The sequence below is a fragment of the Varanus komodoensis genome, unplaced genomic scaffold, assembly GCF_004798865.1.
Source record: "Varanus komodoensis strain SLA01 unplaced genomic scaffold, ASM479886v1 scaffold36, whole genome shotgun sequence".
NCBI classification, from domain to species: domain Eukaryota; kingdom Metazoa; phylum Chordata; class Lepidosauria; order Squamata; family Varanidae; genus Varanus; species Varanus komodoensis.
In genome coordinates, this window is record NW_025335873.1 from 1920263 (window position 1) to 1942445 (window position 22183).

The window sequence follows — 22183 nt, forward strand, 5'->3', positions numbered from 1 at the left end:
TTGGAGCCACGCACCCGACTTCGGACCGGCGTCTCCCCTTCCCTGCGGCACCTGCATCCTGCGCGGATTATCCCTCCAACAATCTCTTCCGGTTTGGAATGAAACTGTTACACCGCAGTTCTGGGTTCAAGGGGGAGGATTCTCTTGATTCAAAAATATTTTGAGGAATGCTGCACCCTGAATGACCGTGACGGGGAGAAGGGTCTACTGGCGCACGGTGTGGATATATTGGAGACAAACATTGCAAGGATTGTAATTTAACCCCCAAGAAGTCTGAAGTAGTACAATTCTGGTAACATTTGATCCCATAATGAGCAAGCTCTACTGGGGAAGTTTAGCTGTGAATGGGATTTGCCAGCATTCCTTAAATGCCACCTCAGAGAAAGCAAAGATCTGTTGAATGACAGATTAATAGTCGTTAAGATAACACTTGTGGTGTGAACGCAACTGAGATAACAAACTGGGTGAACAACAATCCACAGTTCATAACCCACCAACAATGGTTGTCCATTGGTAACAAGCTGTGCCTTGTGAATAGAGCTGGGTTTGGACAACACCATAATCCATGAGGCTTCAGCAAACCTCTGTTCAAGCACCGCCGTCAGCCCAGACTCAACCCAACACTGTACCAGAGAAAATGGCCCGAAACGCACGTTTATTTGGCACTTGGGAGGCCTAAGAAAGGGACTGTTTTAGCCACAAGCAAGCCTTTCATCAGTTAAAACCGATAATCAATGTCACAGATGCGTCAGGATCTGAAATATATCACTTGACCGGACAAGATGTCAGAAGGGAGGGAGCAGCAGCCAAACCTACCATTATCTGTTTTACCTCCGACCAGGAGTTTGCTGAGGAGCCCCTGCGATATTGTCCCTGTGGCTCTGCAAACATCCACGCACTGGCCTTGGAGGAAAACTTGGCGGCAGGACCTTTGCCCCCTTGATCAGCCTTCAAAAGGCATGCAAGTCATTTCTTCTACGAGGAAAGGGGGGTAGGTAATTACCTATTTGCCCAATCATTCCTGCCGGCGTCACACCACGTTAATTTGGACAAAAGCCTCGCTCAGAAAAGGGCGCCGTGGTTCCCCCCCCCCTCGGCACCTGCCACTTTCACAAAAAATAAATCCTGACATTTGATTCTGCACACCCAGCTGGGGACAGGCTGCCGTTGGCTCAACAGAGGTGGGATGCGGTAGAACAAGAGGAGTGGCTTCCCACTGGGGCGAACGTGCCGGATGTTTGCTGGGCGAGGCTTCCAGCCAAAGAGAAGCTCTGCCGGTCTGTGCAGCAAACAAACCCATAAACGTCAGGTGGAGGCCGGTGGGGGACAGAGACTGGCCCTGCAGCCAGGGAGGGCTTCAACCGTGCCGCCTCCAACCGGGAAGCCTTGCGCCCGCCACCGGTCACGTCCAGCTCCCTTCCGACCGGAGAGCGAGCTCCTCTGGTTTAGGCTGCAGGAGGACCCACATACGAAGCGGCCAGTGCAACGCTGCCCGATGCCAGGAGGCTCCCCCCTCGCAAGCCGGGCCGTCCGCTCAGCACATGGCCACTGTCTGCAGAGAGTCATTCAACAGGAGCCTTCCTTTCTTCCACCTGATGGGGGGCAGAATCACTTGAGCAGGGCCCCCCACAGCTGGACGCGAAATTGTAAAGCAATTAATCAAACAGCACTAAAAGGCCATGGTGACAAGAGCCGGGCTGGCCACGGTATCTGTCAAGATTGTTGCATTTATCATGGAAATCCAGCAGGGGCCCAGGGAGGCGGCCGTCTGTCTCTGAGTGCCAGCACGCAGAGGGGAGCCCTTGGCCATTGTATGGACGCCCCCAAAGCTCATAGTCTCAGTAACTTTTGCACAAGAAGCACTCCACTAACAGCATCATCACCACCCAACTCTTGGATGAGGTAGAGCCAGTGGGTGGGGAAGAGACGGTGTTCCATCAGCCGGACAAATATCGAGGCTCACACTGAAGGACGTGAGAAGGGGGACATGGTAGGCTCACACACAGGCTTTCATCTTTGGGGGGACACTGGCTGAAGATGGCTGCATGCAGACATTCCTGTCTTATGCAAATCAGAAGGCCCCGGACCAGCTGTTCAACAGACCTGTAAACGAGGAAAGCTCAGCGCTGCCGTTCAGGCGTACGCCAAGCGAGCCTTTCTGGAGTGTTACCTCTTTGTGCCGAAATGCCATAAACTTCTAATAGCCAAAAATGCCACATTTCAGAATTCCCTTAAGGAAACGGAATACAAGATTGCCACTGCGAATCGATGTCTATTAATGAATGGCAACTTTTCTTGATTTTGGATTTAGGAAAAGCATCATGGGGGTGAGGAAACCTGATTTGGTGGAAAGGAAGCCAATGTGGGCAACTTGTTTGATCCCTCCTTAAGAGAAGAGATGGTGGAAAGACAGGGAAAGTAGAATTTGCGTATTGTGGGCAATGCCTGAGAGTGTTCGAAAAAGAACCATCTCAGCTTCCTTCAAAGGCCTGAAGCTTCTCCAGTCATTACATATGAAAGTGCTACTTACAGAGGACCCATGAAGCACCTGCACAGCTCTCAGCTGGATTATCTAACACACCTGTGCCAACTAGGTGCACTTCAGATCTGTTGGGCTTCGTAACATGGGTGCTTCATTTCCCAAGGATTCATTTTCTGCCGAAAATTTTCCATTTCTTAAGTTTATTGATCACCACACACAGGGGCTATCTGTCAATACCATGTTAGGCAAGCTGAAACTGTCCCGTTCCTTCGGGAGATTAGTCCTGGCAAATGGGAAGAACAGCTATGTTGCTGAAAAACACAGGCCTGTCTTCGAACAGCATGGAATAAATAGTGACACTGAACCCGTGGGTGCTCCAACAGCAGAAGTGGACTGAAGGAATCGACCGCACACATCATACACATTCCATGAGTTGCCAGGATCCATCTGAGTGCCAACTGTTTTCCCATAGGGGAATGGAGTGGGCAGACCTCTCCCTCGGGGTCTGAGAAGGGTGCACCATGGCGGAACCCTTGCACAGGGGGGTCGGTCATCACGGGCTTGATCAGGGCGGTCATCCTGTATCCAGTTCTGAGTGCCAGTCAGGAAGCTTGAAGGATTAAACATCAACTAAGGGGGCATTCCATGCTGTGCGCAGCCCAGCCCGCTGGCTAGTTTAAAATAATCACACTTGGGTCAGGAAACAGCAGCGGGAGAAAGATAACACGGGTGGACACAGCTGGCTGTCTCCCGTGCGGTGCAGCCTCCACAGTGCTGGGTGCAAACAGGAGGGCTGGCTTCCCCCTTCTACCCCGTCTTCGGCCATGAGGCTCACAGTCCACCTAAGCGTCTTTGGTGGAAGGGCGAGATGGACACGGAAGAAACAGCTTTCCCCAAATCCCCACTAAAATAGCGAAGGCTGAACCTCGTTAACATGGGAGCCGGCAGATGCACTGCCCAAGGATGCAAGCACCTGTTTGAGTACCACACCAAAAAGCCCCTGCTTGGGGAAGGCTTTGTGCACACCTGCGCTATGCCTCAGACAGCCTGAAGGCACATGGCTATTGCCAAATAAATGTTTCATTTTTACTGAGTATTATCTTTCTCAATTTTATTGCTGCTAGTGGTTTCCCTGTACTTGCAGCTTTTACTGTGTTGTTGTACGAAGTTGCAAGCCACCCAGAAGGCCTGATGGGAAATGAAGCTGCATATAAATCAAATTAAGAAATGAAGACAGAGGTTGGCCCGGAAGGTGATCTGATCGCTGGGGTAGGTTTTTCCCAGGAGAAGGCAGTCCTTGGCTAGTCAGGTACTGCAGTCCTGGGGGACGGGGCTCCCTAGATCCCAGGACACAAGGGCAGCCGTCAGAGCGGCGGCTCGGCAAGGATCCTCCCTCCGTGGGGGAGAGCCCCCGAATCTCAGTGCCTCACCTTTGCCGATGACCAGGCCACACTTGTCTGCTGGCACGGTGCAGGTGACTTCCTGTATGCCCCCCGGAGTGCCAACGCTCCAGTCGCCGCGGCCGCGGCCTCGGCCTCTAGTTACAGCCAGGGTTCCAAAACCGTCACGCTCCTGGGAGGGAAGAACACGGCCACCGTCAGCACACGCAGACCGCTGGGACCCGATCCCTGTGGCGACGTGCCAGGCCTGCATGTGCCTGGTGTTTCAGAGAGCAAGGAGCCCGCCCCCAGCCGCGAAGTGGCACGAAATCCGCGTTGCCGAGGCCATCGTGCAGATCCTGCTGGTCCTTGGGGATTGGCGTGGACCTGGGCATTATGGCAGCCGCTTCTTGCAGGAGGTGTGTTAGTTTTATGGCGGCGGCGGCAGCAACCCAGGCCCGAATTCTGGCTTTAAGCGTACCCCTGGCCTGCCGCAGTATTTGCTGGCCTATGCGTGGCAACTGGGTTTTGTGGCGTTTTTATGGGGTTTTCTGTCTTTCTTTGGATTTCTTGGCATTCGCGATAAAAAATCATGGAAAGCCAGCAGGTTTGCCACTAGAGCACTGCTGTTTGTCCGTGAATTTCAGCCGTCAACCACAACAGGGGCTTAAAAGGGCTAAGTTTGGCATTTCGGGGCCCTTGTCATGGTTGGCTGTTGAAATTCCCTGGCGAACTGCTGATGGTGTTGCTACCACCATTGCTGAAATTCAGCAGCACATGGGGCAATGCAGCCCCCAGAAGGCTGACACTGGCCCCTGGACCTCTTAAAGTTTCTTTCCCTTGCTGTAAATTTCAAACATGAGGACTAGAAAGTGTGCAGGCAGGCATCTGGAGCTGGGCTTTGCATTCAATTTTCTTTAAATTTGCCTGCAGATTTCTGTACTTGAGTTAAACTGCCACTTAAGCCCAGGTAAGAACATGCAAAGAATTCCTTTGATCTAGAGCACACTTTCTCAAGTGGGAGGGCTGGAAGGCAAGCTACAAAACGCACCTTCCTCAGCTTGGCCTACGCTGATGAAGGAAGATGGTCTTTTGTAACCTGGCGCTCTCCAGGTGTGTTGAGGTGCACCCTGCAAGAAAGGAAGGTCACCCCACACACCCAGTGGGGAAGGGTTTCTCTCAGCAGGAGGCAGCTGCTACAGTGGCCATGATTGCTGCCACGGTCTCAGATGTGCTTTTTCGGCCCAGAGGGCCAGGAACCAAGCAGGGTCAAAATGGCGCATCCCCAATCGCTCTCCCTGAGCCTATCCAAGAGCAACACACAAGGCCTAGCTTGGACCGGGCCGGCTGGATGGCCTGCACCACGAATGGGGAACGCTGCCCTCCAAAATGAACTGAGGGGCCGAGGAATCTGATGCATGGGTAGCACAGTGATCGTGGTGTTTGTAGAGGGCACGGCTCCTTCAGCCACGCGGACAGTTCGATTTCTCCTTTGATTTCCTGCAGATTTAGTCGTAGGGGCAGATGCTCAAAACATCCACCCCAAAAACAAGCATTTTGTCCCAAGCTAAAAGTGGGAATACACATCTTAGTCTGTGATTTGCTTATCTGGGGGGAGGGGGGGAATTTGTGCCACTGCAGGGGTGTGAAATTGTGCAAACATGCATGCATGTATGTATGTGTGCACACACAGATTCTGTCCACGAGCAGGTGACCAGGACGGAAGGCACACAACAACCCAGTGGGTTTTAAAACATGTGGACACTCCTTGCTGTGTCCCTTCAGCTTGCTGGCACCCAAATTGACACAGCAGGGCTGGGGAACCTGTGTCTCTCAGGACTTTACTGGACTCCCACGCTCATCAGCGGCCCAGCCAGCCTGGCCCAGGTTGAAGGGTGGGGGAGTAGCCACCCCTCGTCAATATCTGCAGGGGCCTACAGTCTGTGCCTCCTGCTGCGGCATCTCAAGGCAGCTCACTCGGCCTACCTGTGCAGTAAGGATGAGCTCGTTCATTATGTGAGCTGCATGCTGGCACCGGTCAGGGAGACCCATGACTTGCGCCACTCTTTCGGGACTAATCCCATCATCTGTGGAGAAAGCGGAAACAGGGCCAAAATTACACACAGACAGAGGGCAGGGCAGAAAGGGCCAGGTCCTGCATGCAGGGACGAGGGTTCAAGTGCTCCAGAATGGAAGCCATGCAGCCAGCCGCGCGTCAGACGCCGGTGATGCGATTTCCGATGAGCAGGAACACCCAAGGGTACCGGGACAGCCACAGGTGGAATTTATTGATGCAAAACTTTTCCACCCTGTCCACCACTGACGTCTCGGGACGTCTTGCGATAAAGAACAAATAAGATAAACAAACCAAGCACAGCATCCAGCAATTCAAGATAAAAACCCCAGTGAAAACCAAGTAGACATTAAAATAGTGGGAAAATTAAAAGGTTTTCGCCTGACACCGAAAAGAATAAAGTGTCGGCACCAGGCAAACATCTCTGGGGAGTGTATTCCACAGAGAAGTCTCTCCCGATCTTCTTCAAGGAAGGCTCCCGGAGCAGGACCTCTGCCTCAGATCTCAAGGGGTGGGAGGGCACACAGGGAAGGAGAGAATTCAAGGAGTTGGCTTTGAAAAGGACAGTATAGGGGAGAGGCCTGCTTCTCCCTGTCCCCAGAATATGCTAGCCCCATTTCTTGAACATGCAGCTTCATTTCCTTCTTGTCAGGGAGAAAAGCACGGAGGCAACAATTCACCTGGAGGCTGCTTCCAACAAGTACTAGGTAGATGTTTTGGTAACTACAAACGTCTTGCCTCAGGATTTATGAGTGTTCTTTGACCAGCTGTGGCCCGTGTTGTGCGGCAGCCTTTTGTGATGTGCTGACAATGTTCGCTCAGGATTCCAACTAGGCTGGCTGAACGGTGGCTGAGCCATGCTCTGGCTTTACAGGACCATGAGAGACAGACACTTTGGCCCCGTCCCGCTGGATGCCAGTGATCAGATTGGCCTTTCTCTCAAACTAACCGTAAACGAATGGTAAACTGACCAACCGACCTGGCTTAAACTGAATCCTGACACCAGCGTCATTCTGGATCTTTTTGATCATTTCTCCATTTCTTCCTATTACAATTCCCACAGCAAACCGGGGGACAGACACCTGCCAGGCAAGGAGAAAGCAGTGGTAAGAAGCATCACAGGGAAGACGGATCCCTCAGGGACAGGAAGCCAAGGGACACGTCTGCGTACTTCAAATTCTCCCTGTGCTCTGAAAGAGAAGGCACGTCTCCAGTTCAGCGCAACTCTGGCCTTCTAAGGGCCAAATGCACCCGTGATGGGAAAGGAGACAGAAAATTAGCACCATTCTGCCCATCTCTCTCTCCCCAGCTACATTCCACATTTAGACCAATGGGTTCCTGAGGACAGGCTGCTGCGACTCTCTCTCCTCCGAGAACCTTATCCCGAGACCTCGCTACCCTTCTCACCGGGAAAGTCAAGAAAAACAGAGGAAGACACACCTCTATGCTACCTCCTCCCATTCTGGAAGTGAAGTCGTTGCGTACACCTCGGAAGTCCGCCTGGTCTTTCTCTCGGATGATCTCCAGTACCATCTCCCTCGCTTGCTAAAGAATTCAGGAAAATAAAAAGGGGATCGGCGTGAAGAAAATGTTGCAACGCTGTCTCTGACAGAGGTACTCCAGCTCAGGCTATGAGCCAGTCCGTAATGTCAGGTAGGACACTCCAGCCCAGCCCCTTCCCTGCCTCTTTTTTCCAACAGCCTTATCAAGTCCCGTTTGGGGCTGGGCTTTCTTTTTGCCCCCTTCGAGTTCAGGGTGTTTTTAGACATTCTCACAGCTCTGCAATTCTCAGGTTTCCCAAACGTGGGGATACCTACCTATCTACCTTATTTCTCCATGGTGCCTTCTGGGCACCATGCCTGTTGGCACTCTCCACCCAAGGACACAATTGGACTGACAGTAAAGCCCCACCCACACAGTATGCAAATCTGCAGAATACCTTGTGATTCACAGAGGTCTCCAGTATCAAACTAGCTGTAACTTGGACCAAAATGCCATGTTTTTTCAAGTCAGAAATATGAGACACCCTGACTTTGTGGAGCTCAAATGTGATGCTGCGACGGCAAATCTGTTTTCATTTGGGAGGCAGCACTGCCAAATTTTAAGCTGGTCAGAGTAATACCGGAATGAACAAACAAGCCGAGTGATTATATTGGCTTGCCCAAGACCACCTGGGGAGGAACATGGCTGCACGGGGATTTGAAGCTGGGTCTCCCAAGTCCTGGCCCAGCACCTTTAGCTAGTCCAGCATGGTGGTTCTGCTCTTCCCTGCTTCATTCTGCTCCCGCCTCCACAACAATACAAGGATTTGCATGCCTTCCCAGTTAGCTTTACTTGGTCAGATCCAATACAGAGGGGTCGCCGATATAAAAGGGGGGCAAATGTAAATACAGAGAGGATTATTTGGACCCTAGACCTGGAATATCTGTCTATCCCCTCCACCCCCAACAGCACAGTCCCTAAGAGCATCACCAACTGTGCCATTACTCCAAATCCTTCTAAAACTCTATCAGCATGACTGAAAATCCGCTTTGATACACACCTGTACTTTAAAAGCATCGCCAGTAATCCGAAGAGGTTTATCCGCTCCAGTCGGTAAAGGGCCATCTTGGATCATAATCATTTTCACGCCTGTTCGTTCCTGCGCGTGCATCATGCAGACAATGGACAAACACAGAAAAGTAAATGGAATACCAAAAACAGGCAGCCCGTTATGAAAATAGGAAAGGGGGGTGGGGGAGGAAGATGCAACAGGAGCCCCTACAGCTTTGGCTGCTCAAACAGGTAAAGGGTTCAGCCTGGCTTAGACAGGCAAATGACTGCAAGACGGAGCTGCAAAGACTAGCAAAGGAAGGCCTCCCTCCCTCCCTCCCTCCCTGGTTTCTCTTGGTGCGAGAAGCAGTCCTGCCCGCTTTGGAGGGCCAAATCAGGCCCCTCCGGGGCTCTCAATATGGCTCTGCAGGGTTCCCCAGAAAGCCAGACCCCCTTCCCCTTGACCACCACTTTTTTGGTCATTTCCCAGCTTTTGTGCAGCCCCCCCCCCCCCACTGGACGGCTGCAAGGCCTCACCCAGTGCCTAGTCACCTACAGTAAGAGCTTTACCCAGGATGGTCTGTTGTTGTTGGGTTTTTTTAAGCATTTCAGCCCTGCAGGCGATGGCTCTGCCCTGCATTCAAGCTGCAGCCACTGCTGGAACATGGACCCTAGAAGTGTCTCCAAAACTGAGCTTGGCACCAGGGAAAGAGGAGGCCGAATGACCCAGACCAGGCAGGCCTCCCTCCGGATGGGTTGGATGGCAGCACCCCGTAGCCCTCCATCCATGCAAGGCAACTGGGCTTATGGAACTTCCACGGGTCCCAACAGTGGTTCTGTTGGACGAGGCTGAGCTCCCCGACTGCAAGTTAGCAGAGCGTTCCAAGGTCCCCGACGGCCAGGGCAGGCCCTCCCAGCACAGGGCGAAAGCGCCTCCAGCCCACCTGGAGTTGCTTTATCGTTTCTCCGCCTTTGCCAATGACCAGGCCCACTTTGGACGCCGGGATGAGGATCTCCTGGATCGTGCTGCTGCCGTCCACGTCGTTGTGGAAGCCGGGTCCGTTCCGGCAACGGTCCACGATCTGTCCCAAGAGCCGTTTGGCTTGTCTTTAAGGGGGAGTGGTTGCAGGGGTGGAGGGAAGAGAAACAGAGAAAAATAATTCCTCACGGAAAAAAGCCATTGGGTTGTACACATTTCTCATCTGGCTGGAACTAGTGGGGAAATGTTGCTGGAATGAAGGACGTGTTTGGGGAAGGAGGGAAAAAGAAGGAGAAAGGAGAAGAAACAGAAATGAGAAAATAATCGGCAGTCACGACGGCAACTCTGCGGTTTGGATTAGACTCCCTCTCAAACACATCCCCTTGACTTTGGAATGGAGGAGGAAGATGACAAAATGCGACAGACATCTCAAGCACTCGCTCCTCACGGCTTTTCCTACCTACACCAACCCCAACCAGGCGCTCTCCTCTCGCCAGTCTCACTACAGAAATTTAGAGCAACCACTCCTGCTTAGGCTGGGCTGAGTGTGCTTCCCCTGAAATGTTTCTTGGCTGAAGGCTGGAGAAAGGCTACCTGGGCTTGCTGTTCATCATTTCTCTCTCTCGCTTGCTCTCTTTTTTCAAGGTCTGTGGTGCCACAGTAAAAAGAAAAAAGGTTGTTCTAACCCCTGGACGAGAAGGCACTCCTCGCACTTCTTGTGTGGCCATTGCTGATTGAAAAGCACACGCTGCACCAAGTCTCAAACTATGCAGGGCCAGGGACAGCCAAGTTTGTGCTGCGAACGCCCCCAGAACATGACAGAGAGGTCCTTGTTTTGCATCGCCGTTTTGCCCCGACTGGGCTGAGGAGCAGGCAGTGGGGTGGTGGAGGACCGGATGCAGCCCTTCAAGCATTCTCAGGTTTGATCCCCTGCATCTTCCAGGAGGGGCTGGAGGAGCTACCGAAAACCACGGGACACAGCTGCCAGCCAGTGTCCAGGGTCCTGAGCTAGGCAGACTGATGTTAGACTCTACCCAAGGCAGGCCAGAAAGCCCAGCCATGCCCTCTTGCTGCCGGCCTGGCCTGGCCACGTGCAAACTGGAGTCTACCTCAATCAGCTTCATGGGGCGCATTCTTTAGGACGGCGGCAGAAGGGAAACCAAAGTTTGTCCCCGGCCTTCCATCTCGGCATGTGCACAGAGCCAAAGTGGGAGAAAAGCACTCCAACCACATCCAGCAGCCACCAAACACACTGGCTCCGCGGAGACTAATTTTGCAGGACCAGCTCTTTAAGCTGAAGGAAGGAAGGAATTAAGGAAGGAAGGAAGGAAGGAAGGAGGCGTCTTTCTTTGTCTAGCATCTCTCCAGAAGGCAAATATGCCACGACTCGCACCCTCTGCGGCTCTCGCGAGGCGTTCTGCAGTGCTTTCTGCTTTATCATACACCCATTTAGGGGAAGGGTGCGGGGCAGCAGGCAACCCAGCTCAGTCCCACCCTAAGAAAAAAGCAAAACCCCAGGTCGTTTGCCCTCTCACATGCACCTGCCAGTTACGTTTGTTTTGCCTCTGGGGTGGCTGAATTGCAGCCTCATGAGAAAATGCCTTAAAAAAAAAAGCAAAACACGAAAGCAGAACAGACCTTTCTTAAGCTAACACCAACACACACAACGCCTGCGAACCTCAAGGGTTGCTTCCGTCAATGCTTCGTAATCATCCAAATGCAACTTGTCAAAAGAAAATGAAGATTCCCATGGATGGATTCGGAAAAAGCCCACCTACCCAAGGCTGGGGGAGAGAAAGAGCGGCTCCATATTGTTAAGTGGGTTCCTGTAAGCCTGAGGCTCGGCAGCTCCAAGTCCCAGCGGGGAGAGGTCCTCAAAATGGCTTGGGAGAGGCAAACTCAGCTCCTGGGAAGTGGGAGGGAGGAAACACTGTCCCTAAAGTTTCTACAGGGCTAGAAAGCGCAGAACCCCCCGCTGGGCTGCCAGGTGGTAGGGTCTTGCAAGGATTTGGGGGAGGTGGGGAGGCAGAATAGCCAGCAGCGCCGAGGGTCATCCTGCACCGAACAAGCGACAGTGGCGATGGGGGGGGGGGTCACTGTCATGCATGGGGCCAATCGTGCACACTTGGATCGTCTTTGGCTGGGGGTGGGGGCAGCTTTAGCAACAGCCCCTCCCTGCTTTACTCAGGCTTGTCAGGGGTGGAGTTCCGGCGAGCTCCTCCAGCCCCACTGGAAACTGGGGAAGTGGACAAGGGAAGGCCCTAGAGACATCCGGAGAACTTGGCCACTGCAGGTCACCGACAGCCGCAGCCTCCAGGCCAGGCATCCGAAGCCGCGTTCAGCAGGGCGAGTGCTTCTCACCGCCTAGCAGGGGGGCGAGGACCCCTGGCCCTCCAGAGGGTGTTGTGGCTACAGCTGCTACCGCTTGGCCACGAGAGGCGCTGGCTGGGAGCCCGGCGCACCAGAGGGCCGTGGATGACCCACCCCTGCCCTAGCGAGTCACACGCGTGCTCTCGCTGTGCTGCTCTTTGGAGGTGGCCACGCCTGCTGCCTCTTCAGGGGCTGCTCCTGGACGCGAAGGGATGAGGACTCAGTGCACCGCCAGGGGCTAAAGAGCAGGGGAGGGTCTCCTCTCCTAAAACTGGCAGCACGGAAGAGAGAAGCAACACCAGAGTCCCCCTTGAGCTATGTCTTACCTCCTCTGAGCTGCAAGGGACACCCTGCCCAGCCCTCCAGAGTGTCCTCTACCATTAACACCCCAGTGCAGACAGAAGATGACTTGGGCGTGGGGTGGGTGGCAAGCCAAAACGGAAGTGCACACTCTCCGGGAGCCAAGGTTTTGCTGGTGGGGCCCTCGTGCGAGCCGGGCCCACGGTCGCCAAGGGGGGAGGAGTCCCTTTAGTCCTGTCCGGGCTCTCCACACGCCAGAAACAGGCACAGGACTGAAGTGAAAGCTGGCCAAAGTCTTTCTGGTTTTACTGGCAAGGCTGAGGTAAGCTCCCAACCCCTTAATGCAGGGGTGGGCAACACGCACCCTGTGGAGGGGGCTGCACACAGAACCTGCCGCCCCAAAATCTGACTGCTCCTCCCCAGCAACATTAAGGCAAGGAAAAAGGTGCCTGGAGCTGCTACAGAGGCGGTTTTGATCTTCTGCAGTTTCTCCAGACATCTCTTTGGCTTTCTGCCCCTTTAATAGTGCCAGTGGAAGAAGGTACAGGTGTCTGGAGGGGCAAAAACAGCCTTCAGATCTCTCAACGTTGCCCACCTCTGTCTTACTGCACCCCCAGCTCACAAGAGAACTCACTAAAGCATTTCTGCATAGGATTCGTGAGAGTGTCCACACTGGGTGAGAGAAAAGGGGGCAAGAATAAAGGAAGATTTTAATAGCAGGCTAAAAAAATCAAGGTTTGGATCATGGCAAGTACATATCTGGCAAGGGGCCATTGCTCATTTGTGGCAGCAACTGAAAGAAGAAAAGGTGGCAGGGGAAAAAACAGAAAGAGGAAAGAGGACAGAGGGAAGGGGGTGAAAGCAAACCATATACATGTACTTCCAAAACTCACTCAATGCTCTCTGGCGTGCCGGTGAGCACACAGGGTCTTTCAGCCATTCCACCTCCATCTGCAAAAATAAAAGCAAAGGGAAAAAAGGAAAAAGACATCAGGTGTGCTGGGTATCCCACGATTCTCATGAGCTCCCACCTGGGTGTGCAGGCGGGCTGCGTGCATTACATACGAAAGAAGAACAGGAGGACGCCTGTGCTATGGAGGACTCATGCACAAATCTAGATTAATTCCCGTCTTTTGCATGACTCGTCTTGGTGTTGTGTGTGTCATGCAGCTAATTATCTCGCCCAGCTCCAGACCCTTTCAAGACCACCTCTGTGGTAGGCTTTTGATTTCAGATGGGGGTCTCAGCATGCCCCTCCCCTTCCCAAGCACCACTCCTTTGCCTTCAGGAAAAGAACCCCCAGGTTATCTTGGAGCAGGACTAGCAAGGGGCTGCCCCCACACCGCAGTCCTTCGCCAGCCCTTGCAATGGCCCAGGCGAGTTGGTTTCTCTGCGCCAAGAGAGATCTGGAACACCACGGCTCTCTCTTCACAGAGGAAGGGGAAACAGGGGTGGGGCGTGCTTGGTGCCGGAGGAGGCCCCCACCCTCGAGACATCACCTGGCCTCCCAGCTGAGTCTGAGAAGCGGGAGGGCCCAAGGCCCAGGCCAAGTTAAGTCGCCTGCGCTCAGATTCCAGCAACAGGACACCGTGAACAAGGCTTTGGCACCAGCGTTCTTGCTTATAACTGAGGACACCTGCCTGGGACCATCAAAACCAGTGGGTGGAGGAGACTGCTGTCCCTTTAACCTGCCTTGTTAACACCTGGCGGGCAGGTGGACTACTCAGTCACGCCATCGGTGGACATGCTCACGTGTGGGGGGTGCTCAATTAAAGAGCGACTAAGAGCGATTCCCTTGTCGGGGGGTTTCCACTCAAGGGCTGGGAGGCACCGGTTTTAAGCCTGGAAGAGGCGGTGAGAGAGGGAGAGTTCGGTGTGGGCGAGGGCAAGAGACTGGAGAGAAGCAAATTCGACACACCACTCTATGTGCCAGAGCTTCAGGACCCCAGCGAGTTGTTCTATGAGGCATTTCCTTCCACAGCCCCAGGCATTTAAAGTGCATCAGACTGTTTAAAAGTAGAGACTGTATTCAGATGCCTCCACCAAGAGTCCGTAAGCTCGGATTGTAAGCTGCCCAGGCTACAAGTCTATTGCGGGAAAGCGAGACTGGAAAAAAGGCAACCACAGCCTATATGCCCGCATTTTTGGTCTTCCGTCAAAGCCCTGCAGAGGCACAATGAGCTTGCTTACCTGGCGCAATCTGAATTTTGCAGCCTGACTCTGCCTGAATCCGAGAGATTTGCTCACCACCCCTGCCAATAACTGAAAGAAAGTTGAGAACCGGTCACCATTTAACTTTTGCTGTTGCAAAGAAGGTACAGTGAAAGTTTCTCATGGATCTCATGGGGAGCCTGCGTGGCTTTGCCAGACCGGCTAGCAGGGAGGTGCAGGGAAAAGCCGAATTACTTTCTGCACATTTTACTTTCTGTGCCAAACTCTGCTATCCATCAGCAGCTGTGGCTGGAGCAATACCCATCATTCCTAGAGGTGGAGCACCAGGACCTCCAAAGGGTTAGAATCCCCCAGAACGACTTTCTGTTCTAAGCACCCCAGCTCCATCCAGCCCTGCTGAAATGCTTGCCAAGTGTCCGTTCTGGTAGTGGGAGCCATGCAAAGACTGGGACGCTCTGAGAGATCTGTTCTCAGGCACTACTCTTGATCCTGTTCCTCAGAGAACCAGAGTAGGCAGGAAAGGAGCATTCCGCAACCAAGCTCTTGGGATATACAACTAGGGACTGCATGCTGTCAGGAAAAATGGGGCTCTATGGCGGTGAGGAGGCCAGGGTGGGCAAGGCAGGAGAAGGCAGCTGGGCTGTCATTCCTAAGGGGCACACACAAAGGAAGCCCCAGGCCGAGAAAGCCCTCTGGTAATGCGGCAGCCCAAAGTTATGGCTGGCTGGCTAGTTCAGGCCATGGTGAGCTAGTCCGGCATGTGAATGAAAATGTTTCGGGAACAGCTGCCTCTGCAAGAATCAAGATGGCATGGCACATGGATGGTGTCCTGGTTCCCACCCAGATTTGTTTTTTAAATCTGGAGGAACTGGGGCATGCGCATCATCCGCACAACCCCAACTGATGGATGAGCCCTCAATTTAGATGGCCCTGCAGTGGTCCATCTGTTCCCTCCCATCCAGGTACATTCTTCCCTAGGCTTATCACCTGGGCACAGCATCGACCAAGCCTGTGATCAAGATCTTTGCCTGCGGGTTTCCGCAGCAGGAAGGAAATAATTAAATTATTCTCAATACATTTTTAAGTTCACAGCAAAAGCCGTCCCCAAAATGGCCCTGTTCTCAATGACATTAGCAACACCCGTGCCATTACACAAATGATTCTCTATCATAACACAAATTCATCTTCAATGGAACGAGCATTTTAGGAGCCCTCTATGCAGCAAGAAGAAAAATCACTTCAACCAGAATACTTACTGAATCCAACCATTTTGTCAGGCACTTTGAATTCTTCGGTTATTACTGCCCTGAAGAGAAGGGAAAGGAAGGCTCATTACAACGAATGGAAATGCTTACCTTTCTAGTGATACGAATAGCTATGGAAAGTTACATTTCAAAAATGGAGCTTGAGTTCCCAGAAACAGAAGCAGAAAGTAGTTTGACAGCTTTGAAAACTCTGCAGCAATAGCACTGAATAATCAGGCTTTCAAAAATACCGGCCATAACCTCCTTGAAGAACTCCAGGTTGAGTATAAAGTATCAAAAATAACCATTTTTAAAATGAGGCAAGCTTAAAGGCAGCTCCTGCTGTAGGCCAAAGAACTTTGGATCCAGGATGTGCTTTATCTTATAAATACTATTAATTTATCCTTTTTTTTTTAAAGGGTAAAACCCTTAAAAGGACTTCTGGGGTGCACACAACTTTCGTACAGAATAAGCCCTGTAGAGTTTTGAAGGCCAGCTGACTATGACTCCATAGTTTTTGGAGTGCCACGAAATACATTCATGCTTTTCAGCGAGAGATGAAAGCAGCTACCCCTCTGGGAACGGACAGAGCAGCCTGTGGGATTTAACAAGCTACCCTCTGTGAATCTGCGGGTCAGTGACCATATCAGTCAATTCCAATGGTGAGGACAAGCAGGACAGGAGCTCAGAACATCCTGCTGAGAAACAAGATGGGAGCAACCACCAATCCCAGAGGGGAAGAAAGACACATGCTGACAACACCCCCTTAAAAGACTAAGGAGGCAACCTCCCTGGCCCAGCAGAAGGACACCTGAGCATTGTCAGTGGCTGTGGAACTGGACTATAAGCTGGGGGGAAATCTGACTGGGGGAATGGGACATGGGGCAGAGAGAGAGAGAGGAAGAGTAGGATGGCCTTCCTCAACTCCTTGCACCTTAATAGCACGCTGAAGGGGAGCTGGACCTGAGAACGCTTTCCATTAGGAAGTAAATGTGTGGCATGTCTTCGCTTGTCCCCCAACAATTGTGCAAGTTATCCACAGGGACCTCTGTGTTCAAAGACAGCGCCTGCGACTGCTGGAGAGCTTCTTGGATGCACCGGGCGGGTGCTGTTGAAGCCTGAAGGTGAGCAAGAGGGACTTGCATTTCACCTAGCAAGGTTTATGTAAGCCAAATCTCAAGTGCCTTGCTGAAAGTCAGCTTGAGTTCTGTTAGCCCTCGCCCTGTTTCACTGCAGCCGCCTTTGGCAATTAGGAGAAAGACCAGACCTGGTAAGCCATGGAAGGTGACCGGGATTTTAAAAGCATGCCTGGAACGGCAAGCGCTTTGTGAACTCAGCCTTTCTCACAGCCTCCGTTCTCCCGTCTACAACTATCGGCTCAGAAGCCTTTTTGTTCCCGTGCCCGGAGGCCATTTATCTCATTGGCCCTGATGGCAGGCGGAGTCCAAGATGGAAGCAATGTACAGCTATTGATCTGCTTAAGGAACCCAACACTTGCGCCCTGCTGAAGAAAATTCGATAGCCAAGAAGCTGCTCAGAGACTTCCATTTATGATGTTTTATCAATCATTGTACCTTAGCAGTATTTACATTCTGTTTCTGATTGAACAAATTTCAATGGGGTGGTGTAAACTGGTGTCCTGGAACAGCAGGGGGTTCGACCCGATGGCCTTCTTGGCCCCTTCCTAGGATTCCATGCCATTTTATGACAAAGCTGCTGAGAATCCAAAGGTGGTGGGCTAATGTAGCGGCATAGAAATTTAAACAATATTTATTTATTTGTTTGTTTAAAACATTTCTATGCCGCCCCCATTGCAACAAAGCCTCGGGGCAGCTCACAACATAATTAAAATATATAAATAACAGTAAGTACATTAAAATTCATTAAAAACTTGGTAACATCTCGGCATAAAATTTAAAATCCTAAAAATACGTAATAAATTAACAATTAAAATAAGTTTTAAATCAAAAGAGCTTAGCCTGGCTAAAAATACGCAAGAATACTTCATGGGTTGTCTTCCTTCTGTCCACCAACAAAAAAACTTTATACACCAAAGCCACCTGAATCCACTTGCTACAGAACTGAGCTCCTCTGGTGAGGATTGAGAAGCCCTCCTAGGCCAGATCCAGAAGGCTAATCCATCGTCCTGCCTCCAGCGGTTTCTGGGGAAGCCCACAAAGAAAACGTGCTCCCCAGCAATGGAATTCAGAGGTTCACTGCTTCAAAACATGGAGGCTCTATTTCTCTGCCAGATTTAATAGCCCTTGGTAGACCTCTCCTCTGATTATCTTTTAACACCATTTCAGTGCCTTTTTCAGGTCTGACACCTTTTCCAGGCTGAATTCCGTTTTGCAGACCGTCTCAGGGCCACATGCCAGCAGCAAAAGGTACAACCAGTAATAGCATATTTTACCGTGAAGCTCTTGCAGCCAGTGACTAAGCTTTAAGTGTAAGGCATTTTAGACTTTCCAGAATGGAGGCTACCCAAGGCAATCCAGTGTTTGGTCCTTGGAGGAAAGCTGCTAGGACTATGCAGATTGGGACTCCAGCATGATTATGGGCCAACAAATTATCTCGGACTCAAGGTAGCCCTAAGAAAATGTTCCCGCCAAGGCACCCTGGCCACGACAGCCCTGCTCAGCTCTTGAAACTTAAGACTGGGGCTCCTTTGATGGAACTGATCCACTGACCCTGCTCTAAACTCTCGTCGCACCGTGTGACAGCCCTGACTGGAAACCTGAAGGCATGTTCTACCAAGGCTGTTAACCCTGGTCACTAGATGAATCGAGGGTCTTCGAAAAATGGACATGGAGGGAGAAGATATACTGCAATGATCCTCCTCCAGTGCTGAAGAGAAGGGCTGGGCTCCACACAGCCATGCTGGATCTGTGCAGCCGAGATGCCTTTGGGCTCGCCATCCCGAAGTGGTACCTCTCTCCTTCAGAATGCGCCATGTGGCACTCCGCTCTAGGACCCACTCGGACTTTCCAAAGTGGCTCAGGGTATGGCAAAGGAATCTTCTGTTCTGTGTTTAAAAAAGCTCTCTCGATGGCCCAGAGTAGCTCCAAGGATCCTGGCCAGAGATGCAAGCCGAACTCAGCACAGGTCTCCCCTGACGTGTTAATACGCACACCCCTTGCCCTTTCCCCCAAGAGATGCATGTGCTGCGCAGCGGCATAAGCAAAGAATCCCAGATTGGGATGGGGAGTGGGGACAGGAAAGAAATGGAGCCTGCAGAGTTCTGCTGCGTCTTCAACCTCTGACTTCCTAACACTCTAGTACAGATGGCAGATCAATAAACAATTAGAAGTGATCAATAAATAATAAAACATAACCCACTGCTTACCTTTGATGTACCAGGGCCCCTAACTGGTTACCTACTGTGGCAGAGAAGAGAGAAAGAAGAAAAATCAAAGCATTAGCACGGATAAACTAACTTCATCTCTACAGAAAAGAGTTCTTACCATTTTCATCGAGGGGGGAAAAAGAGAAGCAAAGCAAAAACAGCAATTTGGGTTCAGTGGCTGAAATGAATGCGTTACATGGGACGAAAACAGGAGGGGATTTCTTGATCAACAGCCTAGAAGCAAAGTGTCCAGCTGAACACAGGATAGGAAATTGATGCACACTACCCTCATGCTGAGACGCATGGGAGAGAATCCTGCCTGCCCCCCAAATCCTTAGAAAAGAATTGCCTCCCACCACTCCGCCCCCCATCAGCAGCCTCCCCAAATTAAACTCAATATAAGAAGATCAAGCAGATTGGTATACATGAAAAACAAAAAAGGAAAAGCCAAAAAACAGATTCGGAGAGATTTAGTCTAAATCAAAAGCACTGAGAGAGAAAGAGAGGAAGAGAAGGGGGGCTTGTAACATACTTCTCTGGGTCTCTCTTATCTGTGCTCCAGGGAGCCAACTTACACGAAGACCTGTTAAAGGAATAGCGCTGTTAAAGAACCTTCCATCACCAAGGTGTATGTGTTATCACAGTGCTACCTGACCAAAGCAGCAGAGCAATGGAAGGGTGGCCAGTGGTGCCTCCCCCTTCCCCATCACATGCTTCAGTTACCACTGACTGCATTAATTTTCCCCACAGAAAGGACTTAATTTGAAATATCACCGAGAGAGGCAGGGGAGCAAAGCTGCAGGAAAACACTGACTGTGCTTCTACTGCAACAGGTAACTGTTTCTCACGAGAGGAGAGAGACTAGACTTGGTTCCAAGGTCGTGCTATACCATGAATTATCAAGAGGGAAATCAGTCCCAGCAGGTACAGTCTTATATGCTCCCTACTCCAGTACGACCAGAAGACTCCATAAGCTTTAACCTTGATTTGATTCACCATAGCAGGTAATCTCATCCAAACTGAACAGACCATGGTTGTAAAAGTGACAACTGGCAGTTAGTCATGGCTTGTTTCAAACAACCATAGTTAAGATTAACTGTGGTTTCTTGGGTTTAGGTGAAATTACAAGCTGTGGCTGATCAAGAATGCAAACTTCTGGTTTCCTCTTCGTGGTTACAGGAGTAGAGGCAAGTGGAAAGCAAGCAAATCTAAGAGTTGCTAAAGGGTTGTTCCTCTCACAATAAAACACGGGCCATCATGATATCTGAACTGGCCCAGTGGCTCAGTCCGGACAAACTGCTCCTAAAAAATCTTGAATAATAGCTTGGTGCAAAGTTTGAACTGGCAAATGCTGGATTGTGCTCTGCCAGCAAAATGGGGATTGCAAAACAAATTGAAATTTGTAACCACAAACCACAGTTGGGCAAGATGCCTAAATCAAATTAGTTCAAAACAGTTTTATGTGCCAATTGATTTCCAATGCAGTTTTAAAACCTGCCAGCAAATACTGCCAGAATTCCTAAAAGGGATGAATTTGTTACCAAGTTCGGGAAGAAAAGAAACAACTTTTTAAAGTATTACCTGCCCATGCTGTGATTAAAAAAACCACAGATAGTTGAGTGAACAACAATGCCAAAGAAAATCCTGATGACTGGGTTCAAATGGCAATCAGCTAGAAGTAAATCACATGGACAAACTTCTGTGTTTGAGCATTTCTTACATACAGCTAGATTCCCACACCTTACCGACTTCATAGAAGTGCCCATGGAGTACAGCCTACTTCAGCCCCACGATTATTATCTCAGTTGGCATTGTAATGATGCATAAGTATAGATAATAAGCTATGAACAATGGGAACAGGCAACAATGCGATACAAAATGTACATTCTACAACACGTGGGGATTAAATGCATCAGGGACACTGCAGCTGCAGTCTTAAATATATTTGTTGATGGGTTACAAGATTGATCACCAAGCAAGCAAGCTAAAACTGTGCTCCAGGTTCATTGTGCCTTGGCACCATTCTATTTGACAAAGAATTTCCAAAATGCGCCTGACTAGACCCAGCTCCAGTGACTCCATATTTATATAACGTCCAGTGAAGAAGATGGTCTCGGCAGTGGAGATACTACAAAATCAGCGTGGAGAAAGGCGCCACAACGTTTCATATTTCGTACCACATCTTGGATTATTTCCCTGGTATCTCTCTCAAAACATATTCACAAAACAGCTTTTATTCTGCTTCGCTCCAGGAAGCAGGGCAAAGAGATTCGTTAAATGGACTGAGGCCGTTTTTAAGCCACTTTCTTCCCCATGTGGTGATGCACCCTGCAGTCCCCAGAAAGCTGCCGGGCGAGGCGGCCACCTGCGTGAATCACAGCTCCTGTGCCCCACTCACAGCAGACCAATTTGGGTGGGCACACTTTCATCAGGACCTTAGCACAGAAGAAAACGGTTGGGAGCGGCCGGCTTTCCCCCCCTCCGCTGCACCAGCTGAGTGGCTGCCTGCTTGCCTGGCTGGAGAGGCCCATCCCTGTGGCAGAGATGGGACTGAGACGCACCACCACCAGTGGCAGTGCCACAGACCCCAACGGACCTGTGACCAAAGCAGCCACCCAAGGATTCCTGTTTTGGTGCCATCTGTGCATTGGACTTTTTGCGGAGGGAATTGTATTTATTTTATTTATTATTTATTTATTAAAAGCTTTTGTATCCCATCCCCTACGGAACATCTCGGGATGGCTTACAATAAATAAGTAGAATAAAACAAACTCCACAGATCCGACCATTAATATACTAAAACCCCCGTTAAAATCAAATAAACATTAAAATTACAGGAAAATAAAAAGGGGGTTGCCTGATGCCGAAAAGAATATAATGTCGGCACTAGGCAAACCTCTCTGGGGAGCGTATTCCATAGTTGGGGTGCTACCATATCTTATTGCTTATATGCTATTTATATGCTACTGTTTTTGTATCTTATGGTCCATCCATTTAACAGTTTTTATTAAATTGTAAACTGCCTGGAGAGCCCAATGTTATACAGGACAGTATAAAAATGCTAATTATCGAACGCCACCACCACCTTCTTACATACGGCCCCCTGCCAAGTGCTGTTTCAGTTTTTTTTTTCAGGAGTCAGCATCAAATGCTTAATATAATGTGCAGCGATGTCACAAGTCTTGATATAAAACGGGAGGAACTGGGCACAGTCAAGAGATGGAGTAAGGAAGGGAGCCTGCAAATTTATCAAGCCAAGTTGTTCTATGGTTTGCATGATCTTTGGGTGAGTAATAACCTGACCC

General features: G+C 50.7%; 1 protein-coding gene across 7 annotated transcripts in view; it reads right to left on the minus strand.

Moving 5' to 3' along the window:
- FUBP3 (far upstream element binding protein 3) overlaps positions 1–22183 on the minus strand; it is a 61664-nt gene that overhangs the window by 11172 nt on the left and 28309 nt on the right. For 4 of the 7 annotated variants that reach the window (XM_044439887.1, XM_044439886.1, XM_044439885.1 and 1 more), the window contains 11 exons: positions 19411–19461; positions 18879–18912; positions 15545–15594; positions 14307–14378; positions 13010–13067; positions 9412–9574; positions 8478–8576; positions 7376–7480; positions 6915–7017; positions 5848–5948; positions 3913–4054 (listed from right to left, as the gene is read on the minus strand). In XM_044439887.1, coding sequence (XP_044295822.1) covers positions 3913–4054; positions 5848–5948; positions 6915–7017; positions 7376–7480; positions 8478–8576; positions 9412–9574; positions 13010–13067; positions 14307–14378; positions 15545–15594; positions 18879–18912; positions 19411–19461 — 978 coding nt within the window. The remainder of the gene's footprint in view (positions 1–3912; positions 4055–5847; positions 5949–6914; positions 7018–7375; positions 7481–8477; positions 8577–9411; positions 9575–13009; positions 13068–14306; positions 14379–15544; positions 15595–18878; positions 18913–19410; positions 19462–22183) is intronic. The other 3 variants (XM_044439889.1, XM_044439888.1, XM_044439884.1) reach the window with 2 other exon arrangements.